The following is a 22,205-nucleotide window of genomic DNA, read 5'->3' on the forward strand; positions in this document are numbered from 1 at the left end:
TAAAATCAGGAAGGACACAAGGATAACCATGTTTTCTACTCCTATTCAACATATGACTAGGATTCCAAGCCAGAGCAATAAAGCAAGAGAAGGAAGTAAAGGAGACTCACATAAGGAAGAAAGAAATCAAACTATCTCTATTTGCAGGTGATAAACCTAAAAGACCCTAAAAATTCCACCAAACCTTTTAGATAAACACTTGGAGCAAAGTAGCAGTTTACCAAACTGACTACACAAAAATCAACAGTTGTTCTACACATCAACGATGAATCAACTTGGAAAGAAATCAGGAAAAAAAATATTCATAATAGCCTCAAAATAGTATCATTGGGCAATGGTGGCTCAGGCCTATAATCCCAGCTACATGGGAGGGGAGGCAAAGGTCCAGAGATCATAGTTTAAAGCTAAACTGGGCATAAGAATTTATGAGATTGTATCTCAGCCAGTGACATCTGTCATCTCCAGTGGCAGGGGATAGACCGAGTAAGTCCCTACCCGGGCCAGGCTTGACATAAAAAGTGAGATCTGCCTGGTCCTAGTAGCTCATTCTAGCTTATCATTAGGCTGATATCTGAGGATTGCAGTTCAAAGCCAGCTTGAACAGGAAAGTCCATGAGACTCTTACCTTCAACTAATCAGCAAAATGTGGCGAGTAGACCTGTGGTTCAAGTGGTAGAGTGCTAGTCTTGAGCACAAAAGCTCAGGGACAGTGCCCAGGCCCTTAGTTCAAGCCACTGGACCAGCAAAAAGAAGAAGGAGAAGAAGAAGGAGAAGGAGGAGAAGGAGAAGGAGAAGGAGAAGGAGAAGGAGAAGAGAGACTCTATATAAAAAATAACCAAGATAAAGGGGCTGGAGGCATGGGTCAAGTGTTGGAGGGCCTGAGGCCCTGAATTTAGTTCTCAGTACCACCACAATAATAAAACATCTAGGAATAAATTTAAACCAAGAAGTGGGAGATCTGTACAGCAAAAGCTATCAATCACTGAAGAAAGAAATGAAAGGAGTCACTAGAAGATAGAAAGACCTTCCATGCTCACAGACAGGCAGAACCAATTTTCTCTAAAAATGGTTATGCTACCATGGAAAAGACTGAAACCAGCACCCTGCCTCTCATCATGTACTATCACCAACTCAAAGCAGTTCAAAGACCTCAGTCTAAGACCTGGAACTGCTTCAGGAAATCACAGAGAAGATGGGAGAGGCAATAACTTCCTGAATAGAACTCCAGAATAGCTGTTACAGCCCAGCAAGTAAGAGTAAGGATTGACAAATGGGATTGCATCAAACTAAAAGAACTTTTGTACAGCAAGTGGTCACTAGACCAAAGAGACAGATGATAGAAGGGAGAAAATCTTGTTCAGCTATTTATCTAACAAAGGATTGCTAACCAGAATGAATATACAGGGAGTTCAGAAAACTATACTCTCAAAGAATCCTTAGCCCAATTAATAAATGGGGCCAATATACCAGACAAACACATGTCAAAAGAAGAAATACAAATGGTCAATAGACACGTGAAGAAATGCTCAACATCCCTGATCAGAGAGGAAATACAACTAAAATAAAACTTAGAATGATGGCCACAAACAACAACACAACAAATGCTAGTCAGGATGTTAGACAGAAACATTTATACACTGTTGGTCAGAATTGAGAACTGGTACAACCATTGTGGAAGTCAATCTAGAGGTTCCTCAAAAACCGAACAATAAAATGACTGTATGATTCACCAGTATCCCTCCTGAACGTTTATCTGATGGAGTGTATGTCAGAACACAATAGAGATACTTGCATATCCATGTTTAGTGTAGCACTGTTCACAAATAGCCAAGCTATGGAAGCAGCCTAGATGCCCTACATCTGATTGCCATTTTTGTTGTTGTTGTTGTTGTTGTTTTTTTGGCCAGTCCTGGGCCTTGGACTCAGGGCCTGAGCACTGTCCCTGGCTTCTTCCCGCTCAAGGCTAGCACTCTGCCACTTGAGCCACAGCGCCGCTTCTGGCCGTTTTCTGCATATGTGGTGCTGGGGAATCGAACCTAGGGCCTCGTGTATCCGAGGCAGGCACTCTTGCCACTAGGCTATATCCCCAGCCCCTGATTGCCATTTTTACGATGTAGTTTATACATTCAGTGGAGTATTATTCAGCCAGAAAGAAGATTGAAATTATGTTGTTTGCAGAAAAAAAAAAAGCCAGGTTCCAAAGGACAAAGATTGGATCTTTTCTTTCATGTAGAATTGAGACCTAAAAGATAATACAAATAGATTGAGAACATGTTTGCAATGGTGAAATTGTTCGAGTGCATAATTGATGACCAATGGGCCAGTCAGTCTTCAGTGTGATAAATACCTGGGAGATGCAGCTCAAAAGAGGATTTATCGGGGCTCCTGGCTTTGGAGAGTTGAGTCTGCAGTCAGCTGGCTTCCTGTTGCTGGACCTGAGGTGAGGTTGGTGTCACTGTTGGTGGTGGACAACAGCTACTCACCTCGTGGTTTCCCAGGAGATACGGAGAGTAAGGAACCCGAGACAAAGCCCATGAGAAGAACCCTCAGTGACCCTTTGCCTCCCAGTTAGGCCCTACCCTTAAGTTTTTTCATCCTTTCCAAAAAGATTATGAATCCAAGCCAGCCTCCTGTGGCTCACACCTGCAATCCTTGCTTGCTACTCAAGAGGCTGAGATCCGAGGACTGTGGTTCAAATCCAGTCCAGGGAAGAAAGTGTGAAGAGTCTTCTCTCCATTTAACCAGCAGCAGCCTTGAGTGAAAAAGGTAAAAGACAGTGCTCAAGCACTGAGGTCAAGCTCCCTAGTATACACGCACACACACACACACACACACACACAATTGTGAATCCACCAGTGGATTAATATGATGAAGGCAGAGCCCTCAAGGTACAGTCCCTTCTCCAAAGCCCTTCCTCCTCCAAACACTGCTTGCTCGGGAGACCAAGCATTCAGCACAGGAGCTCGTAGTGGATACTTAGTCACTCTTGGAGAGACAAGTCCTTATCTCAAGCCAGGGAACTTTGAAAGGCAGGCTCTGCTCCAGGGATCCCAGGAAATAATCTGAGCCTTGGAGGCAGTCACACTGGGGTCAGTGACCTCACCCATCCTGCCTGTGTCCCTTCCATATAGTGCTTCTCAGAATCCAGGCCCAGGGCACCCTTTTTATTAAATATATATACATATATGTATATTCATTTTTATTATCTTTAAGCAGATGTACAAAAATGCTTCAAGGAGCTGGGGATATGGCCTAGTGGCAAGAGTGCTTGCCTCGTATACATGAGGCCCTGGGTTCGATTCCCAAGCACCACATATACAGAAAACGGCCAGAAGTGGCGCTGTGGCTCAAGTGGCAGAGTGCTAGCCTTGAGCAAAAAGGAGCCAGGGACATTGCTCAGGCCCTGAGTCCAAGCCCCAGGACTGGCAAAAAAAAAAAAAAGGCTTCAATTCATCATATCAGTTTGTGGGTACAGTGAATCTTGGTCAGTGTCACCCCTTCCGTCTCTCACCTCCATCTCTTCCAGCCCCACCCATCCCTTTCATTTTACCCACCAGAGAACCCTTTCTACAGTTAGGAATGGGAATAAGTTGGTTCAGTGATGCTTAAACTTGAGTGAGGCATCAGAATCATCCATAGGGCTTAGTAAGATACTTACTGTTAAGCTGGGTGCTGGTGGCTTATGCTTATAATCCTAGCTACTCTGGAGCCTGAGAACTGAGCACCAAGGTTCAAAGTCAGCCAGGGTAGGAAAGTTTGTGAGACTCTGATCTCCAATTAGCCACCAAAAAAGCCAGTAATGGAGCTGTGGCTCAAGTGGTAGAACATTAACCTTGAGCAAAAAAGGGACAAGCTTCTGGGCCCTGAGTTCTAGCCCTAGGACTGTCACAGTCACACATAGTATCCAGTGTACACCCCACCCTGATTCAGATTCAGGTGGGGTAGGCCAGAGCTTGTGTGAGAGAGTATGTGTGAGACAGAGTCCTGGATTTTGAACCCAGGGCCTGGACTTTATCCCTGAGCTTTTACTTGGCTGGCTTGGACCCACAATCCTCAGATCTCAGCCTCCTGAGTAGCTAGGATTCCAGGTGTGAGCCAGTAGTGCCTGTCTTCAGATATTAAAACTAACAAGTCACCAGTACCTCTTTTGCTCAGGAAATGATAAAGGCTTTAGAAGTGGTTCCATGCCAGGAACACAGGCCAAGACATCCTCTCTTTCCTGGAAATCACAATCACAGGTGGAAAGAAGGTCAGTGTTGCTGAGGAACTGTTCGCCTTGTGGACCTGTGACTTTGTACAAGGGCAGGGAGTCTTTTCTGTATATCCCAATGTAGAGCCAGAGTTCTAGAATACCAAAGAGAAGAAATCTGTGTGATGAATGAGGTCTCCCTGGCCTTCCTGTTCCCTAATGGCTAGAAAGGGAATGGGCTCTGTAGTGTCAGACTTGTTCCTGGCCGGAGGGGAGCTGAATAATGACACCTAGAATGATCAAAACCTGTCCTCATCCTCTCCTCTCCACGTGTCTCCCTACAGCTGCAACAACAAACGCTACCTGGAGACGCTCCCCAACACCAGCATTATTATCCCCTTCCACAACGAGGGCTGGTCCTCCATCCTGCGGACCGTTCACAGCGTGTTGAACCGCTCGCCCCCGGAGCTGGTCGCTGAGATTGTACTGGTCGATGACTTCAGTGACCGAGGTAGGACCTGCCCCACCGGCCTCCTGGCCTGCTCCATCCAGTGACTGACTTCTTACACAGTGTCTCTGGATGGGGACTTGATTTACTGAAAATTTGCTACATGCCTGAGCATCAAGCGCTGTGCCCACATCATCTCCTTCTGTCTTTACCACAGTCCTCCATGTGGATTGTTTTTAATTGGTGTGAGAATGTAGTGAGATCTCAGCTTGGTACAACTTGGCTATGCAAAGCTATTATATTATATTGTTTTGTTTTTTGCCAGTCCTGAGGCTTGAACTCAGGGCCCAAGCACTATCCCTGGCTTCTTTCTGCTCAAGGCTAGCACTCTACCTCTTGAGCCACAGCGCCACTTCTGGCCTTTTCTATATATGTGGTGCTGAGGAATCGAACCCAGGGTTTCATGTATACGAGGCAAGCACTCTACCACTAGGCCATATTCCCAGCTCCAAAAAGGGCAGTTTTTGTCTCTGTACTTCCATCCTCATGGTTACCAAATGGCTGCTGAAGCTGTGGAAAGTCTGCCTTCAGGCCACAAAAGGGGAAAAGGGCAACAAATACATAGCCACAACTTCCTTCTCTTCCTCTTCTTCCTCCTCCTTCTCTTCCATTTCTAGAAAGCCTCCTCAGAGCTCTGACATCTGACTGCCCCATCTGCACAAGTGGCTACTAACATGAGTTTTCTTTTTCGGTGTCGGTAGTGGAGGAAGGAATGAGAGGAGGCTAAGGGGTATCGAGTGAGCACTTACAGGGTTTGTCACACCATGGCGTACATGGAAAAACTAGCCCAGCCAGACCCCGGTGGCTCACCCCTGTACTCCTAGCTACTCAGGAGGCTGAGATCATTTTGCAAACTGGACACCAAGCCTAGCACAATATGCAAATCTAAGAGCACATGGTTGGCTGGTTGTAGTGGAAGGGTGAGAACCCCAGGCTTCTAGCATAGCCCTGTCCCTCAGCCTCTGGTGACCCATTTGCAGACATGTAAACGCCTTCCTGTTCCCCAGGGGACCTGTCAGTATGTGACTTCCCCATTGGCTGAAAGCCAGATCTGGTGCAAAAAACCACCTCGTTGTCCAAACCATTGTCCTGGACTCAGATGCTTTTTACATCTCTAATATGCAGTTTCCTCAGCATTTTTCTCAGTGATAAATCTATCACCACGGCTCTCCCTCCAAAAAGAATGCATCAACCAAAGAAAAGGTCCAGGTAGTAAAAATTACACTCTCCAAAGCCTTTGTTTCTCCAGAGAGCAAAACTGTTAGTTCACGGTGGGACCATCCTCCCATCCTAATAAACTCCTCAGAGCCAAGTCTGGTTGTGCATGCCTATAATCCCAGCTGCATGGGAGTCAGGAGTAGGAGAATCAGACTCTGAAGCTAAATAAATGCTTCATGTCTCACTTTACAGATGGGAATAAAAACTGGGGTCCCTGTGAATTGGGCCCAGTGCCCAGGAGAGAACTCTGTACCTCACACTCTTTAGTCCTAGGTATGTAGCGGTCAGATTTTGTAACCTGCATTTCTCAGAAAAGCAATCATTATTATTCTTGTTCCAAGAAAGAATTCTCAAGGCAGTCCTGGAAGAAACTTAAGCAGCAGTGATTGTTTTAAAAATAAGATTTGGGAGAAACAATTTCAGAACTATGGAAAGGCCTGTCTGGAATACAGCAAGTGCTGGCCAATCATCAAAGACAGATTTCTCTGGGCCCTGTTAGGACAGGCAGCCGGTGGAGTTGAAAACCATAGATGTTAACTACAGGCTAGGAGGGTTGTAACTAGCAGAAGGCCTTTTCCTCTCAAATGAATCTCCTCCAAGTTCCCCAAGGCGACTAATTATAATTTAGCAAAGGGTCGAGACCTAAGCTAGGAGGCAAAATGGAAGCAGATGAATTCTTGAAATTAGATCCAGAGTTTGGGGGCAGGCAGTGTCAGGACTGGGGTAGAGGCAAAAACTGACCTCAAAAGAATTTTGGCGCTGCTTACAAACAAAATACAACATTCTCTAGGAGGCTTCACAAAGCTCAAATGGAAGAGCCTTTCTCCAGGACATGGAGGTGTTTTAGCCCTCGCCTCCAACTGCCCTCCTTCCCTGCAGGGCATGTTTCTATTAGGAAAAGTAAAGGAGGTCTTTCTTTCTGTTGTTCACTCATTTGTTCTATTTCTCCTATTCTCCTTATCACTTTAGGGGAGTGTGTATGTGTGTGTGTGTGCATGTGTGTGCGTGTGCGTTAGTGCTAGGGTTTGAATTCAGGGTCTGGGCACTTCCCCTAAGCTTTTTTTGCACAAGGCTAGCTAGCACTCTACCACTTGAGCCACAGCTCTACTTCTAGCTTTTTTGATAGTTCATTAGAGATAAGAGTCTTTGGGACTTTCCTGCCTGGGCTGGCTTCGAACTGCAACCCTCAGATCTCAGCCTCCTGAGTTGCAAGGATTATAAGTGTGAATCACTGACACCTAGCTATACCTCGTTCTTATTATCATCTCTTCTGTGCCTTGGGTCTTAGTGTATTTTCAGTACCACCACAATTGTGTGGAAGGGTCATTCCCTGCTTGTGTTTTATTATTTGAGTTTCTTCACCTTTTGCAAGTTTTGTGCTGCTTGTTTGGGTTTTCTCTACATTTGTCTTGTCTTAGTAAGGTCGATTTATATTCATGTATTCAACGGTATTTGTGAAATAACTGAATGCTAGACTCTGTGCTGGCTGCTAAGGATACAGAGGGGAAAAAATGTGCTTTGCTTGAAGTCTTACCTACAGGAGGGGAGAGAAACTTCTCCAGGAAAGGCAATTTTAAGACCATGGAATATTATCTACCTTGTGAAGGTCTTCGCACTGTGAGCCACAGGATATATCAGAGAAGAATTTGCAGACAAAAACTGCAGTTAAAAGTCAGTGTGAGGGGCCGGGAATGTGGCTTAGTGGTAGAGAACTTGACTAGCATGCATGAAACCCTGGGTTTGATTCCTCAGTGCCACATAAACAGAAAAAGCCGAAAGTGATGTTGTGGTTCAAGTGATGCAAAGTTTAGAGACAGTGCCCAGGTCTTGAGTTCAAGCCCCGGGACTGGCAAAAAAAAAAAAAAAAAAAAAAAAGTCAGTCTGAGCTGGGAGATGTGACTCATGTCTGTATTCCTAGCTACTCAGTAGGCTGAGATCCAAGGATTACAGGTCAAAGCCAGCCTGGGCAGAAAACTCCATGAGACTTAATAACCAGCAACTGTCCCGAAAGGGAGCTGTAACTCAAGTGATAGAGGACCAGCCTTAAATAGAAATAGTCAGGCAAAAACATGAAGCTCTGAGTTCAAGGTCCAGTACCAGCACAACAGTAACCCCACCTCAGTCTGAAAGACTAAGTACTACACCTTGAGTAAGAGAAAGGCATGGGTTTCCCCCAAAATGCAAACGCATGGCTTCAGTGGGATGCAGGCAGAGAGAACAGCTTTGCGGACCGGGTGGAGAGCCATTTGTGACTTCCTCACCTGGAGAAAATTGCTGTTAACATTCAGGCTGCCCTGTTCCCCCTGCCAGCATTTTAATTTTTAAAAGTAGACTTTGTTGTTATTTTAAAAAGTACAATTTAGGTTCCCCCCCACCCCAAAAAAAAAATAGAATTGACAATACAGAGCTGCCATCTCTCCCCACCAAATTACACTCTCCTCCATTATCAGAATCCCATCCCAGCCTTATGCTAGCGGCTCAAGCCAGTAAATCCTAGCTACTTAGGAGGCTTGAGATCTGAGGATCATGGTTCAAGTCCAACCTGGGCTGGAAAGTCTGTAAGACATTTTTAAAATTTGTTTTGTTGATTGCTTTTTTTGCCAGTCCTGGGGCTTGAACTCAGGGCCTGAGCACTGTCCCTGAGCTTCTTTTTGCTCAAGGCTAGCACTCTACCACTTGCGCCACAGTGCCACTTCCAGCTTTTTCTGTGTATGTGGTGCTGAGGAATGGAACCCAGGGCTTCATGCATGCTAGGCAAGCATTCTACCGCTAAGCCACATTCCCAGTCTCTCTGTGAGATTTTTATATCCAATGAGCCTCCAAAAAGCTTAAACTGGAGCTCTAACTCAAGTGTAGAGTATAAAAAAGCTAAGGAACAGCATTGAGTAAGCTAAGGGACTATGCCTGGGCCCTGTGTTTGAGCCCCAATACTGACTCCCCCTCAAAAAAAAAATAATTCCAAAGTGGTGTATTTGTTACAGTCTATGACACTACATGGGTTCATCGGTGACCTAAAATCCACTGTCTATAGTGGGATTCGCTCCTGGTGGTGTGCATCCTGTGTGTGTGGACAGTATTATGACGTGCATCGTGGCATCACACACTCATTTCACAGCCTGAAACATCTGTGCTCCACTTCTTCATCCTTTCCTCCCTGTTGCCCCTGGCAACCACTGCATTCGACTCTAGTTTTACTATTATTCCAGACTCTTTGTGTGCCTTGACTTATTCAGTGGGTAGTCCTTTCAGACCTGCTCCTTTCACTTGGTGTAAAATACATGGAAGGTTCCTCTGTTTTTCATAGTTGACTCTTTTTCAGTACTAGTGTTAGAACCCAGGACCTTATGAAGGCCAAGCAAGTGCCCTACCACTGCTCAATAACCCCAGCCCTTTCCAAAAGCAACTTTTGAGTATGTTCTGGGCCTGAGGCTTGAACTCAGGGCCTGTGCACTGTCCCTGAGCTTGTGTGCTGAAGGCTACTCTACCAGGTGAGCCACGGCTTTGCTTCTGGCTTTTTGGCAGTACTTTGAAGATAAGAATGTCACAGACTTTCCTGCCTGGGCAGGCTTCAAAGCTTCATCCTCAGATCTCAGCCTTCTGAGTAGCTAGGATGACAGGACTGAGCTACCAACTGGCCCCTTTTAAAAGTTTTATTTTGAGACAAAGTCTTGCTAAGTTGCCCTAGCTGGCCTTATTCCTTAGCCTCCTAGAGTCTGGGATTGGAAGTGTATGAATATAGCTCCTTTCTATTGTTGAGATGAGCACAGCTTTTCCACCAGCGGCTCAAGGACATGTTGGTTATTTTCAGGCTTTAGCAATCACTAATAAAGCTGCTGGAAAAATTGTGGGCAGACTTTTGTGTATGTTTTCAGCTTAGGAAATAAACTGTAAGATTAATTCTATAAGAAACTGCCAAATGTTCTTCCCAAGTAACTACATCATTTCACATTTCCATCAACCACAAGTGAGCGTTCACATCGCTCCATATCTTCTCCAGCATTTGCTTTTCAGCTCAAGGCTAGTGCTCTACCACTTGAGCCACAGCTCCACATGTGGTTTTTTTGGTGGTGAATTGGGGATGAGAATTTCACAGATTTTCCTGCTTCAGCTGGCTTGGAACTTCGATCCTCAGCTCTTAGCCTCCTGAATAGCTAGAGCTTCAGGTATGAGTTACCTATACCCAGCCTTTGTTGCTATTCTTATAAACATGTAGTTATAGTATCTCATTGTGATTTGAGTTTCTTAATGACACGTACCATAGGGCATCCTTTCATATGTTTATCTGTCCTTTGTAAATTGTTTTGTTTCTAGTGTTTGTCATTTCAGTTTTTTTTCATATTTGAAACTACAGTTTAATTACTTTTTAATTTATTATCCTTAAATAGTTGTACAGAGATGTTTCAATTCAACATTTCAGTCTGTGAACACAATGTACCTTCGTCATGGTAACCCATTCCGTCATTTGATTTTCTTTTTTCACACTCTCCTCATTCACCAACCTCGCCCTGGGTTTGGTGACTACTGTCAACAGTCTCGATGTGTCATTCCAGACACTGAGGTAGAGTTATACTGGCCTGTAGCAGCATATCACAGCAGGAACTCCAGTTTTATTGAGTTGCTACTGTTTGTTTTATGTCCTATGGAGACTTCATCCTCCCTGTGCTGTGCCGACCATTGGCCTCAATGAGCTCCGATCTCATTTGAGATCTGAAGTATTTTTGAGCCAGGTGCTAGTGCCTCATGCCTGTTGCCCTCACATCTCAGGAAGAATTCTGAAGATGGTGGTTCAAAGCAAGCCTGGGCAGAAAAACCTATTGGGACTCTTATCTTCAATGAACCTCCAGCCTGAGGTATGTGGTCAAGTGGCAGAGTGTCAGCCTGGAGTGAAAGATGGTAGTAAACAGTAGGGCAAGACCCTCAATTCAAGCCCCAATACAAGCACACACACCAAAACAAAAATCTAAAATGCTCCTAGCAGACATGGGCTGATAAGGAGAAGTTTATTTGTTTATTGCCAGTCCTAGGGCTTGAACTCAGGGCCTGAGCACTGTCCCTGGCTTCTTTTTGCTCAAGGCTAACACTCTGCCACTTGAGCCACAGCACCACTTCTGGCTTTTTCTATATATGTGGTCCTGAGGAATCGAACCCAGGGCTTCATGTATGTGAGGTAAGCACTCTATCCCCTAGGCCACATTCCCAGCTAGAGAAGTTAATTGCTTGCCCTCCCTCCTCCCCCCCCCCCCCCGCCATTATACACATTACTACTACTTGTTTTTCCTGGTTAATGAAGTGCAGCTATCTTTTCGATCAATAATAAATGCAGAGCTAAGTCATTTGTCTTTAATAGCTAAATAACACTTCGTACGGTGACTGTACATTTGGCCCTGTACCATTACACTTTATGTGGTGGACTCCCAATCATATATACCCATATATCCTGGTTTCTTTCACTTAACTCTGCAGCCATCTCCCCTGTCATTATGCAATGCTTACCCCACCTCTCCCTCTCCAAGTCAGTGGTAATATGCAATTAAACACGACTGCAGTACCAGCTGTGCTGTGACAAAAGGCACATGTGAGTTTCTTCCTGACACCGCCTCATGAGTTGATGGATCCAAGGACGAGCCCAGTCACCGGGGAACTGGGCCGCATGCAGCACCCCTGCCCATGCGCACGCCACACAGAGGAAGGACAAAGCTGGCCACACAGGCATCATCTTCCTTCAGCCTGCTCAGCTTCACCTCCGTGGCCACCCTCAAAAGTGAATTGATCCCTCCCAGCTGTGAGGGTGGGGAAGCAGTTCCACCTTATGGATGATGAAAGTGAGGCCCAAAGAGGTTGTTGGCGGATTGTCCATACAGTGGCGGACTGTCCATACAGTCCATACCTCTTTAAGGATGGCGTGCTAGCCTTGAGTACAAAAGCTCAGGGGATGGTGCCCAGGCCCTGAGTTCAAGCCCCCAGGACTGGCATAAAAAAAATAAAATAGGGCTGGGAATATGGTCTACTGGTAAAGCGCTTGCCTAGCATGCATGAATCCCTGGGTTCCATTCCTCAGCACCACATATATAGAAAAAAGCCAGAAGTGGCGCTGTGGCTCAAGTAGAAGAGTGCTAGCCTTGAGCACAGAGAGGTTCAGGGACAGTGCTCAGGCCCTGAGTTCAAATCCCAGGACTGGCAAAAAAAAAGTAAAATAATAACATTGGACAAGGAAGGGACAATATTTTCCTACAGTTGACTCTGTTTTTAAAAAAAAGAAAAAAAAAGAATCCTAGGTCTTAATCTCTTTATGGCTTACCATAAAGAAAATCCAGAAACTTCTTTGTGTGTGTGTGCCAGCACTAAGGCTTGAAGTTGGGATCTGGGCATTGTCCTTTAGGTTCTTTTTTCACTCAAGGCTGGTCCTCTACCACTTGCCACACCTTTACTTCTGGCTTTTTGGTGGCTGATTAAAGGGTCTCATGGACTTTCTTGCCCCCACTGACTAGAAACCTAGATCTTCAGATCTCAGTCTCCTGAAGTAGCTTGGATTACAGAGCCTGAGCCACCAGCTCCACAGGCCTTCTTGATTCTTTTCTCCTTTAACGTTGCTGCCATTCTAGACACTTCTTTCTCAGCATCCAGTGGAGAGAACCACTAAAGATGAAAACTGTTACAGAATATTAATTCATTTATAATGAGGAACATCTATAAACCTTTTGTTAAATATCTGGCAGGAACACAGGATGCGGGAGTCGATATATTTATGAGACATTTTGTACATCTTATTTTAAAAAAACAACCTTGGATTTTGTGAATCAAGCACTGTATAAATGATGTACTGGGAAAGCAAAAAAAAAATCACATGAATCTCTCAGATTGCATCTGAAGCATCAAAAGCTGCGATGTTTGGGAAGGAATTGTTTCTGTGGTGGAAAATAGCTGCATTGTATTTTCAGAGAGATGACACTTCCATTGAGACAGGTGAACCTTCTACATTTTTAAAAACTTGGTGCAGCAAGACCTTCCAAGTATGGATATTTTCTTGAGGGAACTGAAATCTAACCTTTTCTTCTATGTTGATGTTTCCTTAAAGGCAGAATGAGCTGGGTGCCAGTGGCTCACACCTATAATTCTACCTACTTGGGAGACTGAGATCTGAGGATCATGGTTCAAAGCCAGCCTGGACAAAAAGAGAAAAATGGATGAGACTTTTTATTTACAATTGGCTACCAAAAAGATAGAAATGAAGGTGTGGCTCAAGGGAGAGAACTCAGGCCCTCAGTTCAAAGCCCATTATCAGCAGACACACACACACACACACACACACACACACACACACACACACACACACACACACACAGAATGGAAGCATAATAAAGAAAGGGAAGTGGAACCAGTGCGGTGGGACACTGGAAGTCCTTGCAAGAATGTCCTTGGGGAAAGAGCCTGAAGCTGCCCTTCCCCTGTCCCCCAAAGGTAAGGAACTATAGCCAGACACCAGTGGCTCACACCTGTAATCCTAGCTACTACTAACAAGACTGAAATCTGAGGATCAAGATTTGAAGCTAGCTAGAGCAGAAAAGTCCATGAGACTCTTATTTCTCCAGTTAACTACCAGAAAGCCCAGAAATGGAACTATCATGTTAGTGGTCAAGCACTAGCCTTGAGCATGAAAGCTCAAGGATAGTGGTTAGGCCGTGAGTTTGAGCCCCAGGACCAGCACACACACAGACACACACAGACACACAGAATTCTGAATGTCTCCCTTGGTGTCGTTGAAATCATCCAAATTGTTCCGTTCCCGTCATTCTCGCACTGAGCTCATGTGGGGAGTTGGGAGAGCTGAGAGTGGAAAGCACAAGATGTTGGACTAAAAACAGTGCTTCATGGAACTTCTCAGTGCAGGCCAGACATGAGTATCAGTGACCCACACACGTCATCCCTCATTCTTCTGCAGGAATGCATTTGCCTCTGTTCTGTAGAGCATTTACACCAAGTAGAAGAAATCTCCCTCCTCTCTGCAACCATCTCCTACATAAAATAAAAATAGGTTCTGTTGGGCTTGGCTGAGATCTAAGGATCACGCTTCAAAGCCAGCCCTGGCAGCCAAATCTGAGAGACTCTCTTCGTCACAAATTAACTAACAAAAAGCTGAAAGTGGGGGTGTGGCTTAAGTGATAGACTGACAGCCTTGCACAAAAGAGCTAAGCCTGAGTGTAAAGCCATGAGGTCTAGACAAAGTATTGGCGCACACACACACACACTCACACAAATCAAAATATAAAATATTCCATCATGATATATGGCATTCCATATTTGAAAGATGAGTTCTATTTTCATTTATTGCACATATTAGCTTAATCCCCCCCCCCACAAATCATGCTGGTTCTAGCAGTTTAATGAAGCACATTGGCTAAAAAGTAGGACTTAGCCCTCACTGACTACCCAGCACTGTTCCCCCCTTCCCCCCTCCCCCTCCCCCTCCACCCCCGGCCGACCACAGGGCCTCGTCCTGCTTTCCTCACATACATCCAGACTTCAGGCCACCGCAAATCCAGAGCCAGTTTTGATTGGACTTGAATCCAGGGACACCCTTCAAAGCTTTTCAAGTGAGAGTGTTAAAATGTTACCAGTTTTCTTAGCCCAAAATAGGCACCGCTTGACAGTACAGAAAATCGGGAAGTTACATGTTTATACATCACATATTTTTAAAAAGTTTGTAAAGAGTACAGAATGTAAACAATATAGTATTACCAAGCTGGGAAGTTTAGTTTCTCTTTTGTCCCTATCCTTTTTTTCTCTTGTTTTACTACTACCTCAAATGAACAAATCTTCAATCTAACTGTTGTGGCAACCTAGAAAACAAAGAAATAGTTGTATGCCACAGCAACACCCCTTCCTCCTGTAGGATTTAGTGATGCTTGTTCCTGTAAGGCATTAGCAGATGTACACTGGTTATTCTTTTCTTTTTCTTTGGGGTTTTGATTTTTTTTTCCCCTACTGGTCCTGGGGCTTGAACTCAGGGCCTAGGCACTGTCCCTGAGCTTTTGTGCTCAAGGCTAGTGTTCTACCATATAAGCCACAGCTCTACTTCCAGCTTTTTTGGTGGTTGATTGGAGGTAAGAGTGTCACAAACTTTCCTGTCCAAGCTGGCTTTGAACCATGATTCTTAGATTTCAGCCTCATGATTTAGGTAGGACTACAGGCAGAAACCACTGCACCCAGTGCTTTTTTTTCTCCTCCCTCCCTCCCTCCCTCCCTCCCTCCCTCCCTCCCTCCCTCCCTTCTTCACTTCTTCCCTTCTTCCCTTCTTACCCTTTTTTCCTAGCAGTACTGAGATTAGAACTCAGGGCCTCTTGCTTGCTCTTTGGGCACTCTGTCACTTGAGCCACACTTCTAGCCCTGCTTTTTACTGGCTGTTTGGGAGACAGAATCTCACAGACTTTTTGCCTGAGCTAACTTTGAATCTGGATTCCCCAGATCTCAGGGTCCTGAATAGCTGTAGGATTACAGGCATGAGTCATCCGCAACCAGCATGTGCTACTTTTACTAAGCAGTGAGGATACTATGCACACTGAGTTTCTCTTGAAAATCCAAAAGTAGTCATTGCTCCAAGGATAATGGAAAAATGTTCATTTAGCTTGTTCTCTTTGTTCTTGAGAGACATCTACATTGTATCTAATCAGCCAGGAACTTTAAACATAATTAACCTTGCATTGTCTACTGTTGTTCCTCTACTCCTGGACCAGCTCCTGAATAGAATTTATTGGACATGACCAATAATCTACAGAGAAAGGAGACCTGGTGGAGACGTGGGTGGAATTAGAAAACTCTACTTTGTGCCAGCCTTTGCAAATCCAGATGTTTTTTCTATATGCTGTGAGAGTATGGTCTAGAATATTCTCAATCACAACACTCTGGCCTTAGGTCATGAACTCAAGCAAAAGCATGAGCTGGGCAGGAGGAAAGATCAACACTAACCTTTCCCAGCAAGCACTTTCACGCTGTCATTGGACTGCCCTGTGACTGAAATGAGGGAATGAGACTTATAAATAGATAAACAGATTTTTTTTTGGGGGGGGGGATAGGCTGGGATTGGTTTCACTATATAGCCCAGGGTAGCCTCAAACTTGAGATCCTCCTGCCTCAACCTCCCAAATGCTGGGACTAATGACATATGCCACCATACCCAACTGTCAATAACCTTTCTTCTAAGCAGAATAATACCTGTTTTCTTTGTACTAGACACAAAGCCTAGGGCTAAGGGAACAAGGGTCGGGGATATAAATTAGGTTTGAGAATACCTTCTCACTCATGTCTGTCCTTGGTCTGCTAGCCTGCTTGTCATGCTAGCCACTTCTCCCAAATCTGGATGCCCACCCCCGCCCCGAGCCAGGATCCTTTTTCTTAAGGCTGGTGTTCTTCCAGCTTCTGCGTGGCTCACTGGGGATAAGAGTCTTCAGTACTTTCCCACCTGGGCTAGCTTCAAACCTCCATCCTCAGAAACACCCAGCTGCAGGTATTGTTAAGGAGGGTGTGGTTACTGATGCCTGTCATTAGCTAACATGCTGTGCTATCCCCCATCCACCTCCAAGTCTCTTTACAGAGCTTAGATGAAAGTGGAACGCGCAGTTGGCTTAGTGAGCTCTAATAGAGGGTGGGGTGCGCATTGCTACCGAAAGAAGGAACACTGGGAACTCTCCAGTCTAGTGGAGATTAAAAAAAAAAAAAATGTCCTCAGAGACACATCTTTTGTGGTCTCTAATTCCAACTGCATTCCAACAATGGCTGGTTTTTGTACTAATGGTATGAAATCCAGGGGCTCTCACATGCTATGCAAATAGTCTACACGCCACTGAGGAGCTTGTTAAAATGCAGACACCAGGGCCCACCCACAGATGTGGATTGACTGGTCCTCCACTGGGCCCGAGGCATGTGAGTTCTTATCAGACCTTCCAGAGGACTGAGATCCCAGTGAAAAGAATACTTTGTGGAGTTGGAGGCATGACTCCCTTGGTAGAGCACTAGCCAGTGAGTGAAAGGGCCGGCTACTGAGTTGAATCCCCATCTCTGACCCTAAAAACAAAACTTTTGCCCAGCCTGTGCAAGGTCACAGTGGGCCCCTGGACATGCTCTATGGCCTATCTGGTTAGAGATGTCCAAAATGCATTCCTCAGATCATCTTAAGTACATAAAGCATCTGGCTCTGGTGGGAGGATATGCCTATAATCACAGCCAGACCTCTGGGTCCCAGGATGCGTGATCATAAATAATTACCACACTACAACGGACCTGTGTGAATTTATGGTCCCATATTTAATTTCAACCACTATTCATTAGTCCTGAGCTCTCACTTTAAATTATTAAACAGTCATATTCCAATTTGGAGGGCACTAATTATATCTCTGAGAGGCTGTTATTATCTGTATGATCAGATGCACGCTCTGCGTGCTTGACTGTTTTCTTCCTCACTTGTCACAACTTTTTGCAGGGCTTGTGCACTTGTTGCATGTGTGTGTTTCACAAGATCTGAGAGCTGAGGAATCATGAGATGCTAGAGCAGGAACTCTCAGACTTTGGTGTCCCTAAGAATCACATGGGGCCCGGTACCTGTGGCTCAATCTTATCTCCAATGAACCACCAAACCAAAAAAAACAGAAATGGAACTGTAGCCCAAGTGGTGGTAGAGCCTCGAATATAAAAGTTCAGGACAGGTCCTGAGTTCAAGCCCCAGGACTGACAGCAACGAAAAGAATGAAAAGCATGTGGATAATTCCAGGTCCTTCCCTTGAAAGCACCCAGGTCCTCTCTAGGGGGTGGAGCCCAGGAATCTGCATTATTACCCGCTGTCTGGAGATTCCCATGTGGTCTTGGGACTGGGAGTTGGATGTTCTCACTGGTTGCACATGAGAAAAAGAGAGAGAGAAAGAGAGTATTGGTACTTAGGCTTGAACTCAGATCCTGAGCATTATTTCTTGGCTTCTATGTCCAAGGCTAGTGCTCTACCACTTGAGCCATCGTTCTACTTCTGGCTTTTTGGTGGTTAACTGAAGATAAGAGTCTCATGGACTGGTGCTTCCTGGGCAGACTTCAAGCCTCAGATCTCAGCCTCCTAAGTAGCTAGGATTATATGTGTGAGCCACCAGCCCTGGGCTTCCCGGGAGTATTTAATAGAAAGAAAATACTGCTGATGAGAACAGGGAAACTAAAGCTCAGAAAGGAGTCAGCTCTCACTCAAAACCCACGACAGAGGTGTGACCTACATGTCTGTGGCCTAGTGTACAAATCAAATGAGGTGTAATAGATGGTGAAGCACTTTGGCACTTTGGAGAGTATTCAGCATACTATAAATATGAGGGCCTATTATTTTCTAGCTAGAATGGCCTTGTGACAGAAATGGCTTGATACTTTCTCTCTCAATTACCATCATCACTTGTTGGAGACCCCAACCAAGCCCATAATTCTACGTTTACTAGGCATGAATTCTTGTTTAATGGAAGACTGTGCCTGGAGCCTTGCCTAATCCTCAGTAACCTCCTGCTTTTACCGTTGCCTGGTTCCGTCTGCCCCAGAGTTTGAGTGTGGTTAGTTGAAGATAAGAATCTCATGGACTTTTCTGCTCAGGCCAGCTTTGCACCATGATCTTCAGATCTCAGCCTCCTGATTAGCTAGGATGACAGGCATGAACCACCACCGACAGACCAACATTTTCTTCTTGTATGGTTCTTCAGCAGGGTCTACTTCCTCCCTGATCTTTTCATGAACCCCCTTCCAGGTTTCTGGGGAGACCTTATTTCCCAATTTTCTTCAACTGCAAAATCAATTTCTAGCAACCATAGTGGTAGAGTGAGCGTCAGGCACAGATGCTCTGGGTCTATTCACATTCCAACCTTTATTTTTAAATATTTCTCCCACACTCCTACGGATCCTATCTTCTCAGCATGCTCTGTGTGTATGAAGCCTCAAGTTCAGGCTTTTGCAAATTGCCCGTACACGAAGTCTATTTTTAAATCTGGCAGGAATCAAGGCTCTCTTCCCGGTGGTAGACCACATCTGAGCATGCCTAGGCAGTTAGCACGGTCTTCAGAATTCAGGGACTCGTCTCTACACAGCGTTCAGCAATCTGAATCCAACCTGTATATTTCGGAGAGAAGAATATGCATTTAAGATCTTGAAGTCATATGGCTGTAGGATGAGAAGTCGGTACCTCTTGTTGGCCAACTACAACCTCAAGTTGTGAGAGCCCCCCTTCCCACAGTCCAAGAATGCAACATGGCTGTCCCTGGGGTCAGCTACAGCCACAAGACCATCCATCGTGCTCAGATGGGAAGGCTATGGCAACAGATGTGAACACTCCATTTCATGTCCTTTACTGACTTCATAGGCTCAAATATAAGCCAAAAATCTTCCCTCCTGCCCCGCCCCTGCCCCTGCCCCATCCTCTTCAGCCTTAGGGATGTATAATAGACAAATAGAGGAAATATATTTAGTGATATATATTTAATGATACTTCTATATACATATGATGGCCACAATAAAGCTAATCAATATATATCCATCACCTCATAGCTGTTTGTGATGAGAATTCTTAAGATCTTAAGAACTGTGCTTACATAATAACAATGGCTCGCATCACCTCCAAACTCAAAATACCTTCTCTTCTGCACATAAATTCCTGGCCTTCGTGGATTATATGATACTCACCGAGGAACTCACCTATAGATAATAATATTCATCATACGATGTATGGCTTCGACAGAAAAGTTCAACAGAACCTATTTAGCTTACACCTATAAGTGAATCTACTTGGACCAGACTACCCTTTGGTCTTCAGGGTCTTCATTTTTTTCTGTTATTTATGAATTTAGCCCTTTGGGGGTTTCCCATGAGTAAAATCATATGGTATTTGTCATTCTATATCTGAATTCCTTTTACTTAGCATAATATTCAACAGGATATGTATTCATGTTGTTGCAAATGGCAGGATTCCCTTTTTTAAGATTAAATAATATTCCATTATTATCACACACACATATTTTCTCTTCCAGTGTGTGCTGTGTTTATAACTAACATCACTCTAAACCTACTTTGGCAGTACCAGGCACCAAATTTCATGACAACCAATTCCCTTCCAGATACTGCTGCTTTTATAAAAATTACTCTTGTGCATCTTTAAGAAAGAGAAAAAATAAACACCTAAGTGCAAAACTAAGCCTTTGTTCCTTAAGCTTTGAATCTTTGAGGTCTAAGAACTCTATAATCAAGTGACTAGGCGAACTTGAACTAGCACTTAACCTCTCTGTGCCTCAGTGAGCAAAACCAGGCTGTTTCCTCAGCAAACAGTGCAGATTAATTGAGATACTATGTGAAAACTTGTGCCTGGCTCAGCCTAACCCCTAATCCTAACCTCACAATATTTCCTAATAAGTTCTCATAGTTAACTCTCATCTTTTTTATCTTCTCATACTTAAACCTCCATTCATAACACTAATTTATGAAATAATAATAAAGGCTGCCATTGAGTCATTTAATATATACTGAGAACTGTTAATTCATGATTTCACTCAGTTCTATGAGACTGGCATTGTCATCTGGTGTTACAGGGGACAAAATGGAGAACTAGAAAAGAGGCAGCTGGACAGAACCTGAGGCCAGTACCAAGGTCCAAACTCCAGCTTATTTGGGTTGAGAGTAGCTCATGATTTATGGATTATATCCTTTGCTGGAAGGAAGAACTCCTAAGGATAGCGTGCATTCCTTTCTGTGCATTCATTCCTGGTACTTTAACATTGAAAATGAGGGGCCAAATGAATCCAAACTATCTCTCAGGAGAAAAAGGCAAAACTGGACATTTTGTTCAAACAGAATTCCCCACTCTCGGTTTATTGAGAATTTCTCTCTAACACAGAGTATGCTTTTCTTTCCCTTCAAGTTTCCTGGCCCTGGAAAATTCTTAAATTATTCAAGCCATGGAAGGTTTATTATCTGCTGGAAAGTTGTAATAGAACTGCAAGATGTCATGTAAAGAACTGTCTGCTTTGGTGAACCGTCTTGCTCTGAATATATGCTCCTGTGCCGAACAGGAAGATAATATATTTATTTATCAGCAGGGTTTTATAACTGCTTTAGATCAATCCTGTTCTTCTTTCTTTCTTTCCGTGGCCTCAGCTTTGGAACATATTTTATGGCCTAAGCCACAGAGCAAGTGGCTGGAGGTGTGGAGAAGATTAAAGTCATTCTGCATTATCAGCCAGTTGTGTCTCTTCTGTCATTTCCATCTTGATGGACAGCCATTAGGTCTAGAGGATTCCATGTCTGCTACTGTCTTTGCATTACACTGCCCATTTATGCCTACTTGGACATTAATGGCCCCAAATTTGTCCTTCCATATGTCATATCACCCCCTAAGTTGTGCTCTTCACCTTGACCATAAAGATAGAAATGCTAGCTGCTATTTTATCTTTTGTTTTGTGTGTGTGTGCATGCATGTGTGCACACGTGCACCAGTCATAGAGCTTGAACTCAGCAGACCCTAGGCACTGTTCCTGAGCTTTTGTGCTCCAGGCAAGAGCACTACTTGTCGGGGTTTTTAGCCCCCCCCCACCCCCCCCCCACCTGCAGGAGAGATAGGGAAGGCACGCCCCGACCAGACAAGCCAAGAAAGGAAAGGGCTGACCGCCCGCACCCAGCCCTCGCTCACTGGAGGACAATCAGATGGGTCTGGGAGTCAAGTCGATGCAAGATCTCGTTTATAGAGGAAGTACATACAGCTAAATAGGGCACAGGAGCCAATCAGGTCAAAGATCGGCAGGAAGGGGAGTGGTGTGCACCTATCTAGGGACTGTAAGGGGAGGCATGAGCGGTCCGTCAAGGGGAAGAAGGGCGGGGGACCAACCCTAGAGGCGGCCTGATTTTTCACAGCCCACAGAACCGCCTCCAGGTTCACTGCCAGGCGCCATCTTAGCCACACGTGGCCCCAGGGCTGGGAAACAGGTGGGGCCAGCTAGTTCCGGGTGTGTCCCACACACTACAACTTGAGCCACAGCTCTAATTCTGGCTTTCTGGTAGTTAATTGGAGATGAGTCTCATGGACTTTCCTGCCCAGACTGGCTTCGAACTGTGATCCTTAGAGCTCAGCCTTGTGAGTAGTTAGGATTACAGGTATGAGCCACCAGTGGTCTTTTAACGGCTGTTTCTGTGTAAAGAAGTTTCCTTTCCCAGTGATGTTGATGGGAAAATACATCATTTTTTTCCCCCTCATAAATGTTTCATCTGTTTGGGCATTGTGGAATAAAACGTTCCTCTAGT

General features: G+C 44.7%; 1 protein-coding gene across 1 annotated transcript in view; it reads left to right on the forward strand.

Annotated features, from left to right (window-relative positions):
- The window catches only part of Galnt10 (polypeptide N-acetylgalactosaminyltransferase 10), a 165,582-nt gene that overhangs the window by 98,049 nt on the left and 45,328 nt on the right, over positions 1-22,205 (forward strand). The window contains exon 4 of the mRNA XM_048334333.1: positions 4,534-4,700. Within this exon, the coding sequence (XP_048190290.1) occupies positions 4,534-4,700 (167 nt within the window). The remainder of the gene's footprint in view (positions 1-4,533; positions 4,701-22,205) is intronic.

This window comes from Perognathus longimembris, chromosome 25 (genome assembly GCF_023159225.1).
Source record: "Perognathus longimembris pacificus isolate PPM17 chromosome 25, ASM2315922v1, whole genome shotgun sequence".
NCBI lineage: Eukaryota > Metazoa > Chordata > Mammalia > Rodentia > Heteromyidae > Perognathus > Perognathus longimembris.